At 39.2% G+C, this 24,387-nt stretch overlaps 1 protein-coding gene across 1 annotated transcript in view; it reads right to left on the reverse strand.

The window, feature by feature from the left end:
* Nucleotides 1-331: 331 nt before the first annotated feature.
* LOC126262884 (uncharacterized) overlaps nt 332-24,387 on the reverse strand; it is an 83,643-nt gene continuing 59,587 nt past the window's right edge. Inside the window, exon 5 of the mRNA XM_049959760.1 lies at nt 332-4,948. Within this exon, the coding sequence (XP_049815717.1) occupies nt 4,767-4,948 (182 nt within the window). The 3' untranslated portion in view covers nt 332-4,766. The remainder of the gene's footprint in view (nt 4,949-24,387) is intronic.

Below are 24,387 nucleotides of genomic sequence, written 5' to 3' on the forward strand. Positions count from 1 at the left end.
AAATAATATAAAAAATTCAATTTTTCATCATCTGAGAGTAATACGAATGGCAACTATCAACAGACTGTTTCCAGGTTTCTAAGGAAATTGTACTATTATATGGAGAATATGGTCCTGAAATGTGACAGAGAGGGATCATTGCAGACAGTGACACAATAACAAATCATTCATTCTCATATGCATGATATTTTATTTTGTATCTATAACAAAGCAATAATTTTGTTTACCTCCATCTTCACTCTGACTTTGCATATGATTAGTAGCTGCTCTCAAAGAAGATATTTTCAAGCAAATACAGTTTTTAGATTTAAGTCTTCAAAAGTATAGCCAGTACAATTTTATGACAGATTTATTTCATCATCATTCAATATAATATATGTTTGGTATATGCAATGGCAGCAGTAACATCGTATCTACAAACTACAAGGTGTTGCCATCCTCTGGTTCTTTGGTATAAAAGCAAATTTTCTTTCTAAAATATATAAGACTACATTTAACTTGTGCTTTCATTTTATAATCTTGTATAAGCATTTTAAAATATATACACAAAAACTTACATGATATGATTTCAGTCAAAATTACAATCTCATGGCACATAAACAACTGCCGTTCACTCTCTATTTTTTTTTTTTTTTCAATTATTTGTCGCATACCACTGACTCAAATCAAAACTATTTGGCAATTAAAAGGAGAAAATAGATGTTCATATCTTGTTTCACAACAGATGTACAGTAACAACATTTTATCTTCATACTTTGCACAAAATACAACATCAAATAGCAGAATTAGCCACTTTCTGTAAAGAAGCATTATTAGCATCTGGTTTTCCTGCAACCAGTGTCTACTGTTTATTTACTTCCTCACAATAATTTGATACACAAAGTAATTGATAAGATGATTCTTTATACAATAACAAAACAAGACATGCATTTAAAAGAATCTCCAAGAGCTAAGCTTCCATGAATTTGAGTCAGCTGCCTCTCACAAGGTGATAAAACTTAAACTTTGAAGTGTGATAAGGGGTCATAGGTAAGAAAAAAAACTTTTATAGACAACTTTCCCAAAATCTTTCACTTAAATAAAAGCCAAAAGCTTACTTAAAATATATTTAACTAATCAGTATCTCATCTGTAAACACAACTAATTAGATAATTAAGGAATACTGTAATATAATTAGCCTTTGCGAGCATATGAAATAGCATTTTCTGCCCATCATTTTCCACTCCACAACAGCTTCTCCAAGAAGGCATCTCACCCATTTCTCTGACAGTGAAACTACTAATAACATTGACAAGAGCAAAATCTAGAAGGCATTAATAACAGATGAAATATTAAAAGAAAAGTTCACGGGATACAAAGCTTCCTTTCATAAGTACAAAGAGAGAGAATGATAGTACACAGCAGACAAGAGCAGGGCTTCTCTTGTTGAGAAGTGTAACATAAATAACCATTTACATTCTCACTTCAATATGAGACGCAACCGTAACTTCAAATTTTCCTTTCTACTTTTCTTTCTTCATTGTACTAGGTCAAAAACATTAGTACCTTAAATCCTGATTAAATTATACAAATGTTTTCCTGTTGAATTTCACTGACCTTTAATTTGTTGCAAGTACAACCTTTTCATCTACATTTAAGTTAATGTTATGGCTCTCTTTCTCATTTTACTTATATAATATAATTCAGAATGGAAATGCTGGAAACTATGTCTGTGGATGAAATATACAGTGTGTAAACAACTTCAGATATCCAATTAATATTAGTTTTGGATTGTATGCTTGTGCATAGTTTCCTTTCTGTGGAATAAATTATTCAATTTCTGAACTGTGTTTTTTTTTCTGTTATTCTCATTGAAGCAACCTTTCTCTCTTAATCTTTCACAAACATTAATATTTATTATTTGCATATCAGACTACTATTTTTTCAGACAGAATGGGCAATAAAATATTTATTTCCTAACATAAGAGTACCAAGCATTTGGTCAATTCTGTTAACACAACTTTCAAACACTTCTTGTAAACTTTCTATGCATGCAAGTACTTATTCTAACTACAGAACTTTATTGATAATAGCAGGCAGAAAATAAGGATCTGTTTTGCTCTGGAGAATACGTTCAGTCTTTGCCAAATGTCAGCTCTGGAAAATGGTTACAATCAAACAACAGCTGGAGCTATTAAATGCGGCCAAGGATATATTAAGAGCATGTTAAATAATAGGTAATATCTCATTATCAAATTATCTTTGCTAGCGCTCAAATGAATTGACAGGCCAGTGGTTGTCCATTGCAGTATAGCAACAGATTTGATGTTCTATGTACATTTTAATCACAGAGCAAAGTTAGGCACAAAGCCATTACTGATTCTCGGAAAATAAATAAATTTGTGTAAACACTAAACAGAAAAAACATTGTACAAAATAGAGTGAGATTTTTATGGTCCAGCAATACTCTGGCAACAAGAACTGGAAATGAAACAGGGAACAGATGACGGGAGTTTGACAACAGCTAAAACATGACACTTCAATAGTCAGCAGCAGAATACGGAAAGTCGCAATGATAAGCTGGATGTAACAAAGATGTGCTCTACAGGTAGTACTAATGGCTACAGACTTTGAAGTACAATACTTTGCTATTAGATGTTGATTTCATCCTATAAATTCTTAAAGAACACATGAAGATCAGAATATGGGATACAGTCAAGAAAAGTATTTAAATAAAAGATGTGGGCAAGTTGCAGGCACTCTTGTGTTCACCAAGTGGAAACATGTGATAAAACAAGTATGATGGTGGCCATTTGACATAAGTTCTCCTGGGTAAAGTTTTCCCCCTTTCCAACCAAGTGTTGGATGTCATCTGATATAGTAATTTTCTGCTTCCATAGAGCAAACAGCACACACTATTTCACAGCATGACAGGTTTTGATGTGTGTAAGTGGTCACTGTGTCTTTATTCCATGGTTCTTCCTCGTATAAAAATGATATGTATTAACAATGTTTGTAACTACCACATGCTGTGGCATTTGGAAGATGCTGAAGATGAAAGACCTTTTTCCCCCCCCTTGTCTGCAGTGAGCGATGGAGAAGAAAGTGACAACAGTGCATGTAACTGAAAGGTTTATTATGACATAATCAAGTTCCTGATCTTGTCAGCCAACAAAGATTCAAGCTTTCTCAAAGCGTTCGAACAACAGAGCTCGAAAATTTCTAGTTTTCATACAATGAGAAAATTAGTAGCAAAACAGATTGCGACCTGTACGTACCCAGTGGAAAAAATATTGAAGATGATGCCATCAACAAAATATTCACTCACAGGAAGATGTTTACTAGAAAAAATTGTCATTCTTTTGTTTAATAATGAACATGGCTCTGAATTTGAAGGTGCAGTTACTTGACCATTGTACCAAATATTGGGTACCCAATTTCCCCAATATATTGGATGCTGCATTTAGTTTCTCCTGTCACAGATCAAGGGAACTGGAAGACTCAGTAGAACCGTGGATGTTATGTGTTTACATGGAGGTACTACAAATTGTGGAAAAAATGTTCCTATAATTTAAGGAAGTTGTAGTTGTGGACAGCTATATCCTTTAGTCATAAGATATGAAGAAGACAGGAGAGCCCTTCTTCTTATAAGAGTAATCTCATCACTCAGCTTGTGGGGAATGTTATGAAAAGGAATTGAGGAAAGAGAGGAAGACTGTCATCTTCTGACATCATTTATAACTCCAAATGAAAATGATTCAACAAAGGGCTGTATGTCTTTTAGCAAAAGACATTAATAGAGGCTGAAGGAGAGAAACCATTTTCTGATGTGAAACATGCAAGACGAAGTGTGATTTCACCCTTCATTTCTTTAATAAGTTTCCACACAAAAAGAACAAAAATAAGTTATATTTTTTGTAACTAGCAATAGATTTTAAAAGCTACAAATTAACCCATATTTATGCCTTTGTCACAGCAATCAGCCACATAATTACAGGTAACCTATTTCCCACCCAAATTAAAGAAGGCTGGAGAGCATGTTTAGCAGAAAAATTATATTGGGTAGGGGTAAGCTTTGGAATCAAAAGGCCAATTCCAAATGTTTACTATATCGTATGAGAGAATAAAAGAATAAATATCACTGGTTGTCACATTAACATCATGAATCACATTTAAACAAACCTTGGCGGGGGAAAAAAAAAAGGAACGTAAGACACTTTAATGCAAAGAGGAAGATGATTTACAACAAGCTAGTTTGCCCTCACATAAAACACATTTCCTTGACAGTACAGCAAGTAATTACAAGAAAATAAACAGCTATTTTATGAACAGTGTTGGGTATTTCATGTTAACCAGCATTCTGAGTCAACAAGGATAATTAGGAATGCTCTGTATTTGTCATAAGGAAAACCAAAAGAAAAATTTACATATGTGATAATTAAACTATTCCCAAAACAATAAGACTAGACTCAACTGCAAATTGCTGAGAAAGTGAACAAAACAGAAAATTGGTACGGTTGCCTACAGGTTGATAGGCTTGGGTTTCAGCTAGATGAGCTTTATGTGCCACCTCCAAATACATTTTCACATCTTCATCCAATATCAAAATTTGCCACAAAACAAAACTTTAAAAAATCATATAACATAGAATATAAAGCATGTTCAATGCCTTTTTACATTATATCTAGCACTAAATAAAAAAGGAAGTTGTACTCTGAAAATAATTTGTTTTACACATGTTCCACAATGTAAATGTATAATCTGTACACTTCACCTGGGAGGAGACATCAAGCATAAAAGTGTGAGGAAGGTGAATTTTTCAGTTCTTCATAGAAAGGAGATTCTCTGCTGATAACCAATGTAATTCCTGAACTGTATGATGCAGGTATTGTTATATGAGATGTCAAAACGCGGCCCTGGCTCTGCGCTCGGGATGTGGCTGACTCGCGAATGATGTTCACAACTTGCCCTGAAGATAGACAATTAGAAATCATTAAAATTCACTACAGAAATCAATACTTTATATTACACAATCAAGCACATAATATATCAGGCTTCCAAGAACCCAGAAATGAATGAAAAGCAAGAAACTTCAGAACTTTTTTTTCTGCAGTTAAGGAAAACAAGGAAGAAATGAAAGAACATAAAAGATGGACTGAGTAGTAAAATAATGTTAATTTTATTCAAAACCCTTGAACAGAATACTACAGGATGATGCATACACGAGAACATAGTCTTCCCTCCTCCTCTGTATATTGTGGTGTTCAGTGCTATAGAGTGGAGTGAGTCAGAAGTTGAGTGGTATTAAGTTATATCATGTTTAAGAATATTTTTGGCCTGGCAGTTGGACAAGTTCATGTAGTTACCTTGCATGGTATCTTCAATGTCAGGATTCTGAGTCCATGATACAAACTCCTGGACTGTGCATTCAGAAATTGAAAAACACTACAAAATACATTATTGAAGATTATTATCTGCCATCAGAAAAATGTCTGGGAGGAGGTGCATAGTGAGAGCAGTTTTTGCAGTAAAGATGGCTCTATTGCTACGTGCCTCATGAAAAAACAATATGCACATGTGCTCCATTAACAATGGAATGATATCATCATATGTTACAAATGGGGTAAGGAATATAATGGCGAATTTGTATCTTGCACTCATCTGAAACCTTTTAAGTGAGATCATATAGAATATGGGTTAATAACTAATCAATTTTTGGCATTACATGCAAATGAAACATATGGATTCATTTTCTTGTTTTTGTTCCCATTGATCAACATCAATATGGACTAATGAATAATGCTTCCTCTAGACTTTTCCATACACTATGGTGTTCAGCCAAACACATCTACACTCCTGGAAATGGAAAAAAGAACACATTGACATCGGTGTGTCAGACCCACCATACTTGCTCCGGACACTGCGAGAGGGCTGTACAAGCAATGATCACACGCACGGCACAGCGGACACACCAGGAACCGCGGTGTTGGCCGTCGAATGGCGCTAGCTGCGCAGCATTTGTGCACCGCTGCCGTCAGTGTCAGCCAGTTTGCCGTGGCATACGGAGCTCCATCGCAGTCTTTAACACTGGTAGCATGCCGCGACAGCGTGGACGTGAACCGTATGTGCAGTTGACGGACTTTGAGCGAGGGCGTATAGTGGGCATGCGGGAGGCCGGGTGGACGTACCGCCGAATTGCTCAACACGTGGGGCGTGAGGTCTCCACAGTACATCGATGTTGTCGCCAGTGGTCGGCGGAAGGTGCACGTGCCCGTCGACCTGGGACCGGACCGCAGCGACGCACAGATGCACGCCAAGACCGTAGGATCCTACGCACTGCCGTAGGGGACCGCACTGCCACTTCCCAGCAAATTAGGGACACTGTTGCTCCTGGGGTATCGGCGAGGACCATTCGCAACCGTCTCCATGAAGCTGGGCTACGGTCCCGCACACCGTTAGGCCGTCTTCCGCTCACGCCCCAACATCGTGCAGCCCGCCTCCAGTGGTGTCGCGACAGGCGTGAATGGAGGGACGAATGGAGACGTGTCGTCTTCAGCGATGAGAGTCGCTTCTGCCTTGGTGCCAATGATGGTCGTATGCGTGTTTGGCGCCGTGCAGGTGAGCGCCACAATCAGGACTGCATACGACCGAGGCACACAGGGCCAACACCCGGCATCATGGTGTGGGGAGCGATCTCCTACACTGGCCGTACACCACTGGTGATCGTCGAGGGGACACTGAATAGTGCACGGTACATCCAAACCGTCATCGAACCCATCGTTCTACCATTCCTAGACCGGCAAGGGAACTTGCTGTTCCAACAGGACAATGCACGTCCGCATGTATCCCGTGCCACCCAACGTGCTCTAGAAGGTGTAAGTCAACTACCCTGGCCAGCAAGATCTCCGGATCTGTCCCCCATTGAGCATGTTTGGGACTGGATGAAGCGTCGTCTCACGCGGTCTGCACGTCCAGCACGAACGCTGGTCCAACTGAGGCGCCAGGTGGAAATGGCATGGCAAGCCGTTCCACAGGACTACATCCAGCATCTCTACGATCGTCTCCATGGGAGAATAGCAGCCTGCATTGCTGCGAAAGGTGGATATACACTGTACTAGTGCCGACATTGTGCATGCTCTGTTGCCTGTGTCTATGTGCCTGTGGTTCTGTCAGTGTGATCATGTGATGTATCTGACCCCAGGAATGTGTCAATAAAGTTTCCCCTTCCTGGGACAATGAATTCACGGTGTTCTTATTTCAATTTCCAGGAGTGTATGTTATTACTGCAGGTTTTCTAGTGTCATCATCCCAGCTCCTGTTACATTGAAATCTCAAACTTTTTCTATCTCTTGGAATCCAGCAATGAACTTACTTGGCCCATCTACCACCCATTCACATGACTACACCTCTTGCTAACCACCACTTATTTTCAGCACAGTCATAATTATTTATTGTTATTCGTATTATTTCATGATCAACTTGCCTGTCTTTTTATCTCTCACAGTAATTCACATGTTTCTATACTGCTCAGTAACCTACACTCATTTTATTCTTTTTAATGTTTATCACATACAATCTCACATCTGACAGTATTAAGTCAAAATTGGTTATACATACAGATCATACACCTTCAATATCAGATGCACTGTAAGCTTTTGTCCAAACATTGTTTACTTTACCAAAAACACTCAAGGCCATTTTGACTCTTCTGTTTATTTAATTTCCTTTCCATCCAGCTGTTATATCCTAGTGTGCTAAATACAAAAAACCTATCAACTGACTATGTCTTCCTTGTTAATTATACTATCTTTTCAATGAGGTAGTTATACATTATTTTAAAGTTATTATAATTTATTTCCAGGTCTACTTTCAAGCTAAGTCTATTAAGTTCTTCCATAACCAGTTGAAGTTTATCTCTATGAGAGAGAGACAGCCAACATCATCCACAACATGAAGGCGGTTCACATATTGTCCATTAATCTAGCAATACGAACACATTTTTCTTAACACAAGGGGGGTATTTATGTCACCCACACCCTAAAAACATTAAAAAAAAGTCATTAATTTTTGTTGACTTATTTATAAACAAATTTTCTAAAGAGATACTGATGTGTAAGTAGGGCCAAAACCTGGAAATATCTTTTGGCACACACTTGACAATATCAAGGCACTTTCAATAACATACTTTACCAGCTAGGAGGGACTTCACGCCCAACCTAAAACAAGAATTTGTAAAATGTAAATTTTGTTAATTGTTGTTGCCTTTTACTCACAACATACTAGTAAAAAGATATTGGTGTGTAAGGTCCTGAATCCGGAAATATTGAATATTACATTCGCTGGGGAAAGTGAGATCTGCTACTAAGTATTAAATTTTTGGGTTAGGTTTACTTAAAAAAATTTACAACATTTATGGAATCTGGTAGCGGAATTCATTAAAAAAAATTTACAATATAAAGTAATTGACTAGATTACAATATTTTCAAAAGGTGGATGTAAAGTACACCCTCCCCCCCCTCCTTTGTTTTTGAGAGGGTTAATACCTATTTCTCCTCCTCTTTCCCAATTTATGGACCTGTAACTCCCTCTAGGGCAGCTGGGAATAATTACGTTGCATGGAACATCCTTCCCTTACCCCTCTTTTCTTTTCCACTATCCTCATTAAATCTAATGAATGCAGTAGCATTTATGTACAAAATCTCCAATATTTTCAAATCAGTTGAACCAATGTTTTGTTATCACATGGCCACTCAGTACAGATTTTCTTAAAATGGAATTACAAGCTTCCTCAACATCTATGACTCCCAGACAAAGTAGTAATCAACATGCATTTCTCCATTCACCTGTTAAAAATTGTCAATTGTGCTATATGCACTCAAAGCCTCCTTCATCTTTTTTATATTAAACTCATTTTTCTCCCTATATCTGACAATTTGATGGTTATTAGACTGACACGTCTACAGTTCATTTTTCTTGTCTGTTTCCTTTACTCTGAAATATAACAATTACATCACTGTTCAAGCTTGCAGAATTAGAGATAACCTATAAACAATTTTACATTTATTTTTATCGCGTTGCCTCCATGTTCAACAATTTCTATTGAAACACCATCATTTCCTAGCACATTCTCTTCAGTTATATACCTTATACACCTTATCTGGCATTACTTCCATAATGTCATTATTTTCAGTAATAATAGTCAGAAAATTTTGTTCATCTCTTCATTATCACCACCAGCTTTACAACTTTCCCGCCTCAAGTGGCATCTGTGTGCAACCAAAGCTTTTCAATTTTCCTCAGCTTTTAACCTATCTCTTTGAGTCTACATTTGCCCAGTCTTTCCATTGCTTTCGCATTATCACCTCCACTCCCTTCAGCTACTCGCGCCACGGCCCTCCTCTTAGCTTCTACTTTCACTTTATGCAGCATCTTTGATACCCTTGATGGTCACATCTCTTCACAGGGGTGTACCACTTCAATCTTGGCCTTTCAATCTTTCATGTGAGATTCCTCATTTAAGGTCTCCCTGACTCCTGTTTCTCATTCTGACCCATTTTGTGAGTTTCACGCTGCTCTTAAGGAATTTCATCTCACTTAGTTTTATTTTGCCTTTCATCACTCACGTATCCACCGTTTACAGAAATATTAGGATGTATGCATTTGATACACACTCTCTTGCTTATTATGGGTACTTCTTTGTACCAGATGCAGAGTCTGATTGTACTTAAGAATGCTGGTGCTTTATGACTTGGTCCACTAACTTCTTTTTCAATTTTTCCATTTTACTCTATTTCATTTCTCAACTATCTAACTCTTTCCACTCATTTTTGCTGTTTTTCCCTCACCATTACTCCACTTGACCTCAGTTTTGGTGTCTTATTTGTATTCAAAAACACACTTTTTAATACTAAACTCCATTTCATAATCTTTCACTTCTTCCTCCTACACATCTAACTACTGTTGGACATCTCTTCCTTTTCCCCACACACCATCAAATCATCTGCAAACGGCATTGCTTTCATCTTTTATCCTCCAGCTTTTCCTTCATTCCTTGGAACAGCTATTTTCCCCTTTATATCAACTGATTATTGAAGCATTTGTCCTTTAAACCTTTCCATACTTTCCAGCGGCTCACACTATTATATGTCTTTCCTATACACTGAGGTGCCAAAAGTCGTGGGATATCTCCTAATATTGTGTCGGACCTCCTTTTGTCCAGTGCAGTGCAGCAACTAGACGTGGTATGGACTCAACAAGTCATTGGAAATCTCCTGCAGAAACACTGAGCCATGCTGCTTCTATAGCCATCCTTAACTGTGAAAGTGTTGCTGCTGCAGGATTTTGTGCACAAACTGACCTCTCGATTATGTCCCATACATGCTCAATGGGACTTATGTCAGGCAATCTGGGTGACAAAATCATTCGCTCGAACTGAGGGTGTTCTTCAAACCGGTCGAGAGCAATTGTGGCCCGATGACTTGGTGCAGTGTCATACATAAAAATTCCATCATTGTTTGGGAACAGGAAGTCCATGAATGGCTGAAAATGGCCTCCATGTAGCCAAACGTAACAATTTCCAATCAATGATCATTTCAGTAAGACTAGATGATCCACTCCATTCCATGTAAACACAGCTCACACCACTATGGAGTCACTACCAATTTGCCTTGTTGACTACCTGGGTCCATGGCTTTGTAGGGCCTATGCCACACTCAAATCCTACCATCAGCTCTTACGCAAAGAAATTGGGACTCATCCAACCAGATTACAGTTTTCTAGTCATCAAGAGTCCAACCAATATGGTCATGAGCCCAGGAGAGGTACTGCAGGAGATGTCGGAATGTTAGCAAAGGCACTCGTGTCAGTGGTCTGCTGCCGTTGCCATTAATGCCAAATTTTGCTGCACTGTCCTATCTGATATGTTCAGCGTATATGCTGCATTGATTTCTGCAGTTATTTCATGCATTGTTGCTTGTCTGTCAGCACAGACAACTCTGAGCAAATGCCGCTACTCTTGGAGGTTAAGTGAAGGCTGTCAGCCACTGCGTTGTCTGTGATGGGAGGTAATGCCTCAAATGTGGTATTGTCAGTATGTTATTAACACTGTGGATCTTGGAATATTGAATTCCATATTGATTTCTGAAATGGAATGTCCATGCGTCTAACTCCAACTACCATTCCACATTCAAAGACTATTAATTCCCGGTGCGTGGCCATGATCACATCGAACACCTCTTCACATGAATCACCTGAATACAAGTGACAGCTCCATCAATGCACTGCCCTTTTATACCTTGAGTACATGATACTACTGCCATCTGTCTACGTGCATATTGCTGCTCCATAATTACTTTATTTCTCACGCATTCTCCACCTGCTTGCCTATTTCATTTAGCATACCCATAGTCCCTGTTGGATTTGCTTTTTACTTATTTTACCGATTTTTGCTTTGTTTTTCTGGATTTCTTACCCAGCATCTTTTGAAACCATTCCCTGAAAGTCTTATTAATACTTTGTAATACTTCACTGGTTTCAACATTCCACCAAGGAGTTTCTTGCCATTTCACTTTTACTGTTGCTTCTCCTATGACCATTTTGAACAGCAACATTTCTCCTCCACTGATTTGATCTCATCCCTTGTCAACTTAGTTACAACTGCTTTTCTGGTACTCATGTCTGCCTTTCTTCGTCTCTTGGTCTATGCAAATGTTTAATGAAATATTTGAATGCTTTTACAATGTTTATTCTGCTGTTACAGTGCCACATGCCTACTTTATGATTGAAATGTGACATCTACCCAATGTTAATTTCTGTTTTGTTTTCTTTGTATTCTTATTGTTTTCAGTTGTTCATCTTGAAGACATTTCCAAAATTATGTTTCACTCAGCATGTCCTCTTCTTTTCTAGTATTATTGGCTTCTAAGTCTCACCTCATTTTTAGTAGATGCCTTGTTACACTTGAGGTGTTTTTGCCTTTTTCACACTTGTAACATGTTTTGCTGTTCCATAAGTATCTTTCTAATATAATTAACCTATTTTTCAATAAATCTTTTCTGATTGTGTGACTAGTTCATCATGTTTAACATAGACCAATGTTTCAGCAACTTTTACACGTAGCCTTCATCTACCACTGGGATATACCACACTGATAATTTATATTGTGTTATTTCTTCATGCCCTTGGTTTCACTGAACTTTTTTATTGAATGGCTGAAATGGAGAGGTGAAGACTTTATAGTAGTTTTTATTATAATTTTTAGTAACAACTGATGGCCAAACCAATAAAGCGACAGCTTGGAAACATATTACTGTTCCTGTGGTACCCAGTGGTGGCAGAGGCAACACCGTACCTTGTGTCTTCATCCACTATATTTGCTGCTTTGCCTGATGGGGCAGACTCACGAGTGCTGCCACTTGTAGGTCAGCTACCATTGGCAGCCAAGGCAGTGGAAGTCTTCATCCATTGCTGCTAATTATGCCGGTAGCCCAGTCCGCAATCTCAGTCACCTATCATATTTTTCAACTCGAAGGTACGTTATCTTTACAGAATTGTAGAGTTTGCAGCAGTCATTATAATATTCTGCCACAACCGGCTTAGTGTCATCTAAGTCATGTGACCTCATGTTCCATAAGATGCACTAATGTATTGTCCAATTACACTACCATGTACTATGCACCAATCACTATTAACTTACTGACTCCAGGAATGTACAGCTCTGATATCAGCATTTGCCTCAAATGATTAAAAGAAACCACAGAAGTCCTATATCTGGATAACTGGAGAGAGATTTGAACCTGCTCCCCCTGAATGTGAGGTTAGTGCCTTACCTACCATGCAGCTTCAATTTATTTCATCATGCCTCTTGGCATATTTTGGCTCCTCATTGGTCAACACATCTTTTCCAGGGACATCCTCATATTTGCTGTCATAATGGATCATAATACTTTTCTGGTTATCTTGGATATAGCCATATCCTTCAAGTGCTGCAACACATTATTTCACATTTTTTTTATCACACTTCTGGTGGTCTGGATATTTTACAGCTTCTACAATTTCTTTATAATCCTTGATGTCAGACAGTGGATAACTTAACTGTATATTGCAGGCAACATAATTCACTGTATCGACGGCTTCTAAATCTGATAACTATAATGCAGTGATCCCCAAGATATTTTTTAATGTTGTGTACTTGGATAGATTTTTTAAATCTACTCTCCAAGTGACAGCAGGAGAAAGTTAAGGAAATGGACAAGCTTCCAGGGCCAGTGGTTCCTTTGTCTGGCAGAAGAGTTGAAGGGGAAAAAGAGGGATGAAGGAAAAGGCCAAGCGAGGTTTAGGAAATGGGTATAATTACAGAAACCATCGCTCAGAACCCTGGGTCAGGGGAGAGTTGCCAGATGGGATAAGAAGGAAAGACAGATTATTGGGGACTGCATCAGCTCCTACCTCTGTGTAACAGTACCCATTATAAGACTTGCCCTATGCACCCTCCTATCATCACCGATACTAGCCCTGTAACTGATAAAACATACACTATCAAAGGGAGTGCCACCTGTGAAATGACACATATCATATAATAGCTATTATGTGAACACTGTTCGGCCTTTTATACTGGTATGACTACCAAAAAGTTATCAGTTAGGATGAATGGGCATCGGCAGAGGGTGTATACTGACAACACACAATATCCTGTTGCAGATGATGCTCTACAACACAACAGTTGTGACTTTGGTGCCCGATTCACCACACATGCTGTCTGGATTGTTCCACCGGGCATGTTTATCAGATCTTCGTAGGTGGAAACTGGCATTACAACATGTCCTTGTTTCTTGCCACCCACCTGACCTTAATTTATGTCAATTTTTTTGGTCTCAACATTCCTTCCCAGCAACCATTTCTTTTTTCACTCCCTTTCAGTTTTCTACATGTTTTATTTTCTGACCTATCTATCTTTCTCCGCCCCTCACCTCTACCACATATAACACACTTAGCTTTCCACTCATACTATCTCTTGCAAGATGTTTTGGCAGTAATCTCTGTTTTGCTTATAACCCTATCTTCCACCTTTAAACTCTCAGGTTGTCAAATCTCATCCCGTGCAGTCCGCAGTCGTCAGTCTTTCCTTCTCATCCTGCCCCATTAGGTCTCCCCCAACTCAGGGTTCTGGGCGATATTTCCATAATTCTTCCCATTTCTTAAATCTTGCCAGTCCTTTTCCTTCTTCCCTCCTCCTTTCCCTTCAACCCTTCTGCATTACGAAGGAGCCGTTGGCTGCAAAAGCTTTCACATTTCCTTAACTTCTATATGTATTTTCTCCTGCCACCAATTGGTGAGTAGATTTTTTTTTATGTCTACAATCACATTTTTAACAATTTATTTTTTTGTTGGTATTTTAATTTTGTGTGGAAGACTAAACATGACAACTCTAAAACTTGTTCTTTTACTTTATTCTTAACAAAAATTTTGGCTGTTATTGGGCTTTCACCTCTTAAGGCCAAAGTTTTGGTCTGCATAAACAAACTGCTGGTAGTTAACTTTAAAATGTGGAGATACAATAGCTATGGAAATGTCAGTGTATAAAGCAACCTTATCATTTACCTACAACCAAGTTCTGGCTATTACATCATGATCCAACAAGTATATCTCTTTTTCCAGTAATTTTCGGGTCTGCAGCCGGATCCCATCAACATTCTGCCATGGTATTTCAGCCCAGAGACGTCCGGCCATCCTCAGGTGAGTAGACAAAGTACTTCATCCACTTGCCTGACTATGGCCGGACATCTGTGGGCCGAAATATTGTGGCAGAATGTTGATGGGATCCAGCTGCAGACCCTAAAATTACTGGAAGAAGAAATATTCCGGGAAAATTTCAAAAGTCAAGTTTCTCTCTCTCTCTCTCCTCTCTCTCTCATGAAGCTGAATCAAATGTAAATTGGAATATTGTTTTTAAAAGTTTATTTAAGCTTCAGAAAAATTAATATAAATGAACCTATTTTTCTATATAGTCTCCTGAAAGGGGAAACACATTTTCCCCAGCATATAGAAAGTTTCTTGATCACATTTTCATAAAATAAACATGACTGAGACAGCAGCCAGCTGGGCACAAACAGTTGGACAGCCATCATCGTCAAATCTGTCCTCTCCAACTGCTCCCTTTACTGGTCCAAACAATTGAAAATCACAGGGCTATACATCCAAACTGTAGGGAGGATGTTCTGGGTGTAGTCCAGAACAATTTCTGAAATTTTTTTCGAGTTTGGGCAGCTATGCAGTGGGAAGACAAGGCACCCATCTTGCTGGCTCTTTTCGAAATCCAATGTTGTCAATAATGATCGCCTGAGCACTGCCGTAGTTCAGGCCAACCTCAGTATTAATTTCACCAACTGTTATTTGATGATAATCTTCAATAACCTGACTCGTCAGTCGCACTGGTCCTTGGGCAATGTTGGTGAGTTGCATTCTCAACTCTTTATCATTCTCGTAAACACTGTTTCTGCCATACATACACCTGAGCCTTTCTAAGGGTGTCGTCTCCGAACAATGCCACAAGTCCTCTCAAAATTTCAGATGGGTGTATGCCCTCTGTTGTCAGAAACTTGATTACAACACGATGCACACAGATGATGCTACCTCTTGCTCTGACACTCTGAACAATCACTGGAAACGAAAGCAACAACGAGCTGGGCCTGTGCCACTCTCCATTTAAAATAAGGCATATAAACCAAAGATTCCACTTTATATCTGATTCACCCTCGCATAATTAACTTCTGCAGTTAGCAATTTATTTTTAACTTTTTAACCACATTTGTCGTGTTGCATAGCAGGAGTAGCAGCCCATCAGAGTACAGTGAGCTGACACAGCTTCTCATAAGAAGTGACTCATTTTAAATTGCATCAGTGTTCTTTAGCATCAACTCCTATATTTTGTGCATTTCTGTGTTTTTACCAGGCCATCTTTAGTATGGATAGGCACTGTGATTGCAGAGTTCAGATGTGAGCCAAGATGGTGACCCTTGCTCACAGCTCCAGGCGGTACCGGCTTCGGCCATGCAGCTTGAGGCTGTTGCCAATGGGCATCACTGAGGGGAGGCCCTGACAAGGTGATCCAAAGGATGTCCAGCACAACCCACATGTCTCCCTATCAATCCACAATCCATTACTGTGGCCTTCTTGAGTACTGCCTGCACACGCCAGCAGCGAAAGATTTTTCAAGGGACCAAATGGAGGGCCCACCAGTCCGTCTGACGAACAGGTTTTGGACACTAACTGTGGCCGACGAAGTCCCTGAGCCAGAGAAGTCTCTTGGCCCGTTCCAAAGGAATCCTCTTGGCCTGCAAGGTCTGGGTATTCACAGATGGTGAGATTACTGGTAAGTGGGAGCTCCAATGTTAGGCATGTAATGGGGTCCTCACAGATATGGCCCCGAAAAAGTGGAAGGAATCCAATGTGCATTCTGTATATACACTGGGAGGAGTCACCCCAGATGTGGAATGGGTGCTTCCGAATGCCACAAAGAGCCCAGGGTGCAGCCAACTACAGGTGGTGGCTTATGTTGGAACTAACGATGTGTGTTGCTTTGAATCGGAAGAGATTCTCTCTGGTTTTGGGTGGCTAGCTGAAGTAGTAAAAACTGCCACAGTATTGCTTAAGAGATGAAGTTGGAGCTCACAATCTGCAGCATTGTCAATGGAACCAACTGTGGTGCTTTGATACAGAGCCGAGTGGAGCGCCTGAATCAAGAGGGTCAGATGGTTCTGCAACCGTATAGGTTGCAGATTCCTCAACTTGTGCCACTGGCTGGTGGGTTTCTGCGTTCTGCTAAATTCATGAGGAAGCAGCTATATCGGTAGCGGGGGCTATGTGGAGGGGACTTTGTGATTTTTTAGTTTAGAATGTCCCAGGAATATGCAGAATGGGCTTCAGTTTCAAAGGGTGCACGACCAACACAGGAAGAGGGTAGACATATGAACATTCAAAACTGTAACTGTAAACTATCGTAGCTGTGTTGGAAAAGAACCAGAAATCCAAGTACTAATACAAAGCAATGAATCTTGAATTGTTATGTGTACGGAAAGCTGGCTAAGGGCAGAAATAAGTTCAGCTGAAGTTTTTACAAAGGATCTAGCTGTGTTCAGGAAGGATAGGTTAAATACAGTTGGTGGTGGAGTGGTTACTGTTGTCAGAAGTAGTAATTCTGGTAGTAAAATAGATAGTTCCTATGAGTTAGTATGGGTAGAGATTATACTTAATAACTGGAATAAATTAATAATTGGTTCCTCTTACCAATACCCCCACCACCACCCGACTCAGATGATACAGCTGCTGAATAGTTCAAAGGAAACTTGAGTGTCACAGTAGGTCTATTCAAAAAGTTCTGGAACACTCGTAATTTCGTACCAATGGTGAAGTGGAGCGAAATGAAGTTAGCATCCCTGCACAGGCCTGTGATTACTGTGTAACATGTTTAAGTTTCATTATTGTATATCAGTTAATTATTGTTCAGTGCCATATTAAGTAGAATGTTGTGGCACACAATTTGCAAATTTTGAGATGGCAGAGTTAGGGGAGCAACACATCTGCATTAAACTGATGATGCTCATGTCAGGAACGTCAACAAAATTGTGCATGCCAAATGAAGACTGCCTTTCTGAAAGATTGAAGAATATAACATTTAAGTTGGATGATGTCATTACATCCTGCAAGTTCATCCCATGGCTCATGAGTCAACATCAGAAAGACCTTTGCCTCGCAATCTGTGAAGAGCTTTCGGATTGCACAAATGTGAATGAGATGTTCCTTAAGAGAATCATAACTTGTGATGAGACATGGGTCTACGGTTATGATGTTGAGACCATGATTCAATCTTCACAATAGGTTAGGAAAGGTTCTCCAAGACCAAAGTAAGCTTGTCAGTTCAGGTCAAATTTAAAAGCCATGCCGATAGTTTTCTTTGACTTTAAAGGATTAGTTCATCATGAAATTGCGGCACAGGGAGAAACTGTTAATGGTGTGCTATTAGGACATGCTGCAACACTTGCAACAAAATGTCAGAAGGAAATGTCCTGAAATGTGACGAGACAATTCATGGCTCTTCCATCACGATAATGGACCCGCACATTCATCCCTGTTGGTGCATGACTATTGCACAAAAAACCGAATCACTGTGCTGCCTCATCCTCCATACTCTCCAGACCTGGCCAGTGGGGACATTTCTTTTTATTTCCACAGTAGAAAACCCTGTTGAAAGAATAAAGATTTGCGACAGACTAGATAAAAGAAAATTCGCAGATGGCACTTTGCGCAATCCAGCAAGAGGCATTCCAAGACCGCTTCTAGAAGTGGAAACAGCTATGGGAGAGATATATCAATTGTGGAAGAGAGTATTTCGAAGGAGACCGTGCACAATAAGTAAAAGGTAAGTGCAGAAAAAATTTGTGGGCCAAGTTCCCAATTTTTTTTGAACAGACCTCACATATATGAAATAGTCACCCCACTTATATTATTATAATTGGTAGTGACATCAATCTACCGTCAATGTGTTGGCGAAAATACATGTGTAAAGTCAGTGATAGACATAAAACATTGTCTGAAATTGTACTAAGTGCCTTCTCAGACAATTATTTTGAACAACTAATTCAGCAGCCCACTCAACGTATAAATGGTTGCAAAAACATACTCGACCTCTGAGGAGCAAACAATCCTGACCAAATAGGCAGCATCAAGACAGGTAAAGGAATTAGTGACCACAAGGTTGTTTTAGCTAGACTGTTTACCTTAACATCCAAAACCACCAAAAATAAATGCTAAATCCACCTACTTAAAGAAGCAGATAAAAATTTACTTATCACCTTTCTAAGAGGGAGATTACACTCCTTCCGATCTGACTATATAAGCTTGGACCAGTTGTGGTTTAAATTCAAAGAAATAGTATCGATGGCAATTGAGAGATATATACCAAATAAATTAATAAGAGATGGTTCTGATCCCTCATTATACACAAAACAGGTCAGAACACTATTGCAGATGCAACAAAACAAGCATGCCAAATTCAAAAGCTTGCAAGATTGGCAAAGTTTTACAAAAGCTCGAAATTGAGCGCAAACTTCAGTCTCGAAATCTGGCAGAAAACCCAAAGAGATTCTGTTCATAGATAAATTAAGTTGGAAGACGCAATCAATACCTTCATCTCGCTATAACTATGGTGATGTTTTTGATGACAGTGCCACTAAAGCAGAATTACTGAACACGATTTTTCTAAATTCCTTCACAAAAGAAGATGAATCAAACATTCCAGAATTCAAATCAAAAACAGAATGGTCCAACTGTTTCTCGCCTTCATTTTGTCGGTGGCCATTCATGCGGACAGACAGCTTGTTAGTTGTCATGCCCACATAGAATGCAGCACAGTGATTCCAGCTTAGCTTGTGAATCACATGACTGGTTTCACAGGCAGACCTGCCTATGACGGCATACGTGATGTTTATGACCGGACTGGAGTAGATATTGCTGGGAGGATGTATGGAACAGGTCTTGCATCTAGGTCTATTACAGGGATATGATCTGTGAGGCAAGGGGTTGGGAGCAGGGGTTGTGTAGGGATGGACGAGGATATTGTGTAGGTTCCGTAGGCAGTGGAAAAACCACTATGAGAGGGGTGGGAAAGATAGTGCGTAGGACATTTCTCATTTCAGGGCACAACGAGAGGCAGTCGAAACCATGGCAGAGAATGTGATTCAATTGCTCCAGTCCTGGTTGGTGCTGAGTCATGGGGGGAATGCTCCTCCGTGGCAGGACAGTAAGACTTTGGGAGGTGGTGGGTGACTGGAAAGATAAGGCATGGTGGATCTGTTTTTGTACAAGGTTGGGAGGGTAATTACTATCTGTAAAGGCCTCAGTGAGACCCTCATTATATTTCGAGAGAGATCGCTTGTCACTAAAGATGTGATAGTCATGGGTGGCTAGACGGTATGGAAGGAGCTTCTTGGTATGGAATGGGTGGCAACTGTCGAAGTGGAAGTACTGCTGGTGGTTGGTAGGTTTGATATGGACAGAGGTACTGATATAGCCGTCTTTGAGATGGAGGTCAACATCGAGCAAGGTGGTTTGATGGGTTGAGCAAGATCAGGTGAAGCAAATGGTGGACAAGGTGTTGAGGTTCTGAAGGATGCAGATAGGGTGTCCTCATCCTCAACCCAGATCATGAAGATGTCATCAATGAGGCTAAACTAGGTGAGGGGTTTGGGATTCTGGGTGTTTAGGAAGGATTCCTCCAGATGGCCCATGAATAGGTTGGCGTAGGATTTTGCCACACTGGTGCCATAGCCGTATGTTGGATTTGTTTGTAGGTAATGCCTTTAAAGGAGAAGTAATTGTGGGTGGGGACACAGTTGGTCATGGCGACTAGGAAGAAGGTTGTTGCTTTGGAATCTATCGGTTGTTGAAAAAGGTAGTGTTCAATAGCCACAAGGCCATGGGTATTAGGACGTCAGTGTAAAGGGAGGTGGCAGGGTCACTCCATGCCAAGTCATCCAGGCCATGATACCCATTATCTAGTTGTCAACTGAGATTTTGTGTACTGCTTTTGTATCTAATATCATGAACTTTTGCCAATTTTTATTGCTTTATATACAGTCTGTTGGTAGCAATTGCTAAAAGTTCGATGCCATGCATTACTTCAAAGAAAACTGTAAAAATTTGAAAATTGGCTTCAGTTTTTATACTAAAAATGGTATGCTGACAGTTTTTTTCCCTGAATATCCTTTCGAACAAGTAGTTTCCGAAAATGTGTTAGAAATGTCCAATTAAATTTTTGTAAATTAATTCTATTTAATTTTATTGTTAAATTAGAAAAAAAATATTTTGGACAGTTGCCCCCCTCTGGAAAACAAAGAAAAAATTAGAAAGTGATCTACAAACAATAGTTTCATCGCACAAGAAAATCAGTTTTGAAAATGAATAGCATTGGGAAAAAGAAACATTCCACATGGGAAAAATATATTAAAAAAAGATGCTGTGACTTACCAAACGGGAAAGCACTGGCAGATAGACAGAATAAAATACACACAAACACACACACAAATATCAAGCTTTCGCAACCCATGGTTGCTTCATCAGGAAAGAGGGAAAGGTGAAAGGATGTGGGTTTTAAGGGAGAGGGTAAGGAGTCATTCCAATCCCAGGAGCGGAAAGACTTACCTTAGGGGGAAAAAGGGACAGGTATACACTTGCACACACACACGCGCGCGCGCGCGCGCACACACACACACACACACACACACACACACACACACACACACACACACACACACACACACACACACACACACACACATATCCATTCGCACATATATATGTCTGTATATATGGACAGTGTGAAGAGTGCAGCTGCCATTGTTCCAATGGTACCCCTGTACTTCATCTTGAACAACAAAATTGAGATTTCCACTGAAATCCATTAAAATTAACACTGATCCTTCATCAAGTGTTTCCTTCTCCATTTTCAGATAACCAGATTGTGATTGAGAAATAAAAGAGTTTTTCAATTTATTTTTAATTAGTGTCTCTCAGAATGCTGATAGAGAAGTAATTTGAACACTTAAAATGTCATTCTATCAGTTGATACCCACTGACTGTACTGAACCACCTCATCAGGATCACAGTCTTTTACTTCACTTTCTAAGCGGATCTGAAGCAATGAGCTGGTGGGGCATTTTTCAAACAGACGAAGCATACAGGCTCGGTCATTTAAATCACATGTTATTATTTTAATAAGATCTTGGTATGTTTCTTTAATAGAAATGAAATTTAGAAGAAATTGAATGTTTTGGTGGTAAATGCATACACATATGGTATGTGTTCCTGATGATCCAGCAAGTATATGCTGTTTTGGTCAAAGAGAAGCAAATTTTGAGAATCCTAATTTGTCTTCAGGATACTTTTTATTACAGAGAGAATGCAGTTCAGTTAAAGTAGTTAAAACAAGATGCTTTTGTTCATAGGTATTTTTGCTGGTGCTCACTTTGTCTTTTTTCACAGACAGTATTCTTGTGTTTTCGTCATCCAAATAAAAACTCTTTCCTTTTTGTACTGTACCAAGTGGCAATGTCTTTCCTCTTTTCTGCTCAGTCATCAATAAAATACCCTTCTCCATTAAAAGAGCTTACTTGTCGTACCAAATACTCATAAACCTGAAATTTGGAACTGACTTTCTGTCGAGACCAAGTTGGTGGCACAAGAGTAAGTAACTAAATTTTTTCACGATTATTTGCGTATTCAATTTTCTATTTGATTTTGTCCACGAGATCATCACGATGTTTTGGCTTTTCTTCCAGTTCTGTTAAATCACTGTCAGGGATAGTGTGTGCATCAGCAGCCAGCTCAACTTGATAAGTATGTGCAATTTTAGTTTTCAGAACCCCAGCTGCTGATTCCAATTTTTGTTAGGCTGCTGCATATAGACTATGCCAAGCAACTGAATGCAGCTTTGCAGGAGATACTCCTAAGCTAGTTAAGCTAGTACTGAGTGCAGATTTTTCAGGAGTCTGCACCTTCACATTACTGCATTTATATAGTATGGTGATGAGTCGTCACTTGCTTGTTTTTCATTAATGAAGTTTGATACAGGTTGGGCACATTTTCTCCACAGGAATAACACTAAAGCCTCTCATTTTGAAGATCTTTGCCTTTCCTAAACTAATTTCACGCTATCCAGATGAACCATCATTTATGGCACTTGAAGGAATCTGTGCAGGTACCTGTCTTTGTGTTTAACACACACATATGAAACACTTAAATCACAGTATGAATGACTGTTGCTTCGCCATAATAAAAGCTCTTGTTCTTCACTGGTCAGGTCATTAACACAAGCGAGGGCATTATCACATATATCTTGCAGATACTGTACTTTCGATATTGCTGCAGTCGTAAAACCAATATTTGTCGTAAATAATTCAAAAGATGATTGGTGTAAGCTAAAAGTAATTAAATAATGAAAAATCATTCTATCCCATTGTTTCATTACAAAGGTATTTCACATTATTACTGTAACATCAGGGAACTTACTTATGTTTTGGAATGAATAGTTAAAAATTGCAACAATAACTGACTCTGTGCACAACTCAGTACAAGAGGTCAGAACTGCATGCTCAGTGAACACATGACTCAAACTAAAGAACTGGATGATGCAATACATGTAGTGGCAATAAAACAGTGTCCTCAGATATCATTTGTTCCTAGGGAAACCAGTGTAGCCAACTTCAGCAATTTAGTGGTGACATGGTAGTCATGAATTAGCAACTTCAATATTTGAATATAATAGAGGGAAACATTCCACGTGGGAAAAATATATCTAAAAACACAGATGATGTGACTTACCGAATGAAAGTGCTGGCAGGTCGATAGACACACAAACAAACACAAACATACACACGAAATTCAAGCTTTCGCAACAAACTGTTGCCTCATCAGGAAAGAGGGAAGGAGAGGGAAAGACAAAAGGATGTGGGTTTTAAGGGAGAGGGTGAGGAGTCATTCCAATCCCGGGAGCGGAAAGACTTACCTTAGGGGGAAAAAAGGACAGGTATACACTGACCTTGTCTGCTTGTGTCTGTGTATGTGCGGATGTGTGTGTGTGCGAGTGTATACCTGTCCCTTTTTCCCCCTAAGGTAAGTCTTTCCGCTCCCGGGATTGGAATGACTCCTTACCCTCTCCCTTAAAACCCACATCCTTTCGTCTTTCCCTCTCCTTCCCTCTTTCCTGATGAGGCAACAGTTTGTTGCGAAAGCTTGAATTTCGTGTGTATGTTTGTGTTTGTTTGTGTGTCTATTGACCTGCCAGCACTTTCGTTCGGTAAGTCACATCATCTGTGTTTTTAGATACAACTTCAATATTTCTTTTACAATAACACTGTTTTTCACACTTCCCATTATTTCTACAAACTGATTCTCTTTGTGTGACATAATAGAATATGTATAATAATATTATAAATTTTTCAAAGGTATCTATGAAGGGGCATTACCTTTAAAAGATTATAATGTACATGCCTGAATTTTGTTTAAAAGAAATTATTTAAAACTTTTTTCTGAGATGTAGACGATGGATATTCACTACAAGAAGCATGACTATAAAAATATAAACCTTCCTCTTTAAAAAAATTCAAGCTTCCATTGCAAAAACTGTAGGAAAATTACAAAGGAGCTTGTCTAGGAAAGCCTGAATTTCTGAATCTATCCAACTTCTTTTTATCATAAGTGAACGAGTAATTGACTTGCAATGTTTACATTTTGGGAATGTGAATATATCTAGGTAAACTTCCACTACCCAAAATTTCAAGGATTCGTGTGACAATGGGTGTCATTTCCAAATATTTCTGGATGATTTGACGTGGAATGACCCAGCATCAATAGTGA

The sequence above is a fragment of the Schistocerca nitens genome, chromosome 6, assembly GCF_023898315.1.
Source record: "Schistocerca nitens isolate TAMUIC-IGC-003100 chromosome 6, iqSchNite1.1, whole genome shotgun sequence".
In the NCBI taxonomy this organism is placed as follows: domain Eukaryota; kingdom Metazoa; phylum Arthropoda; class Insecta; order Orthoptera; family Acrididae; genus Schistocerca; species Schistocerca nitens.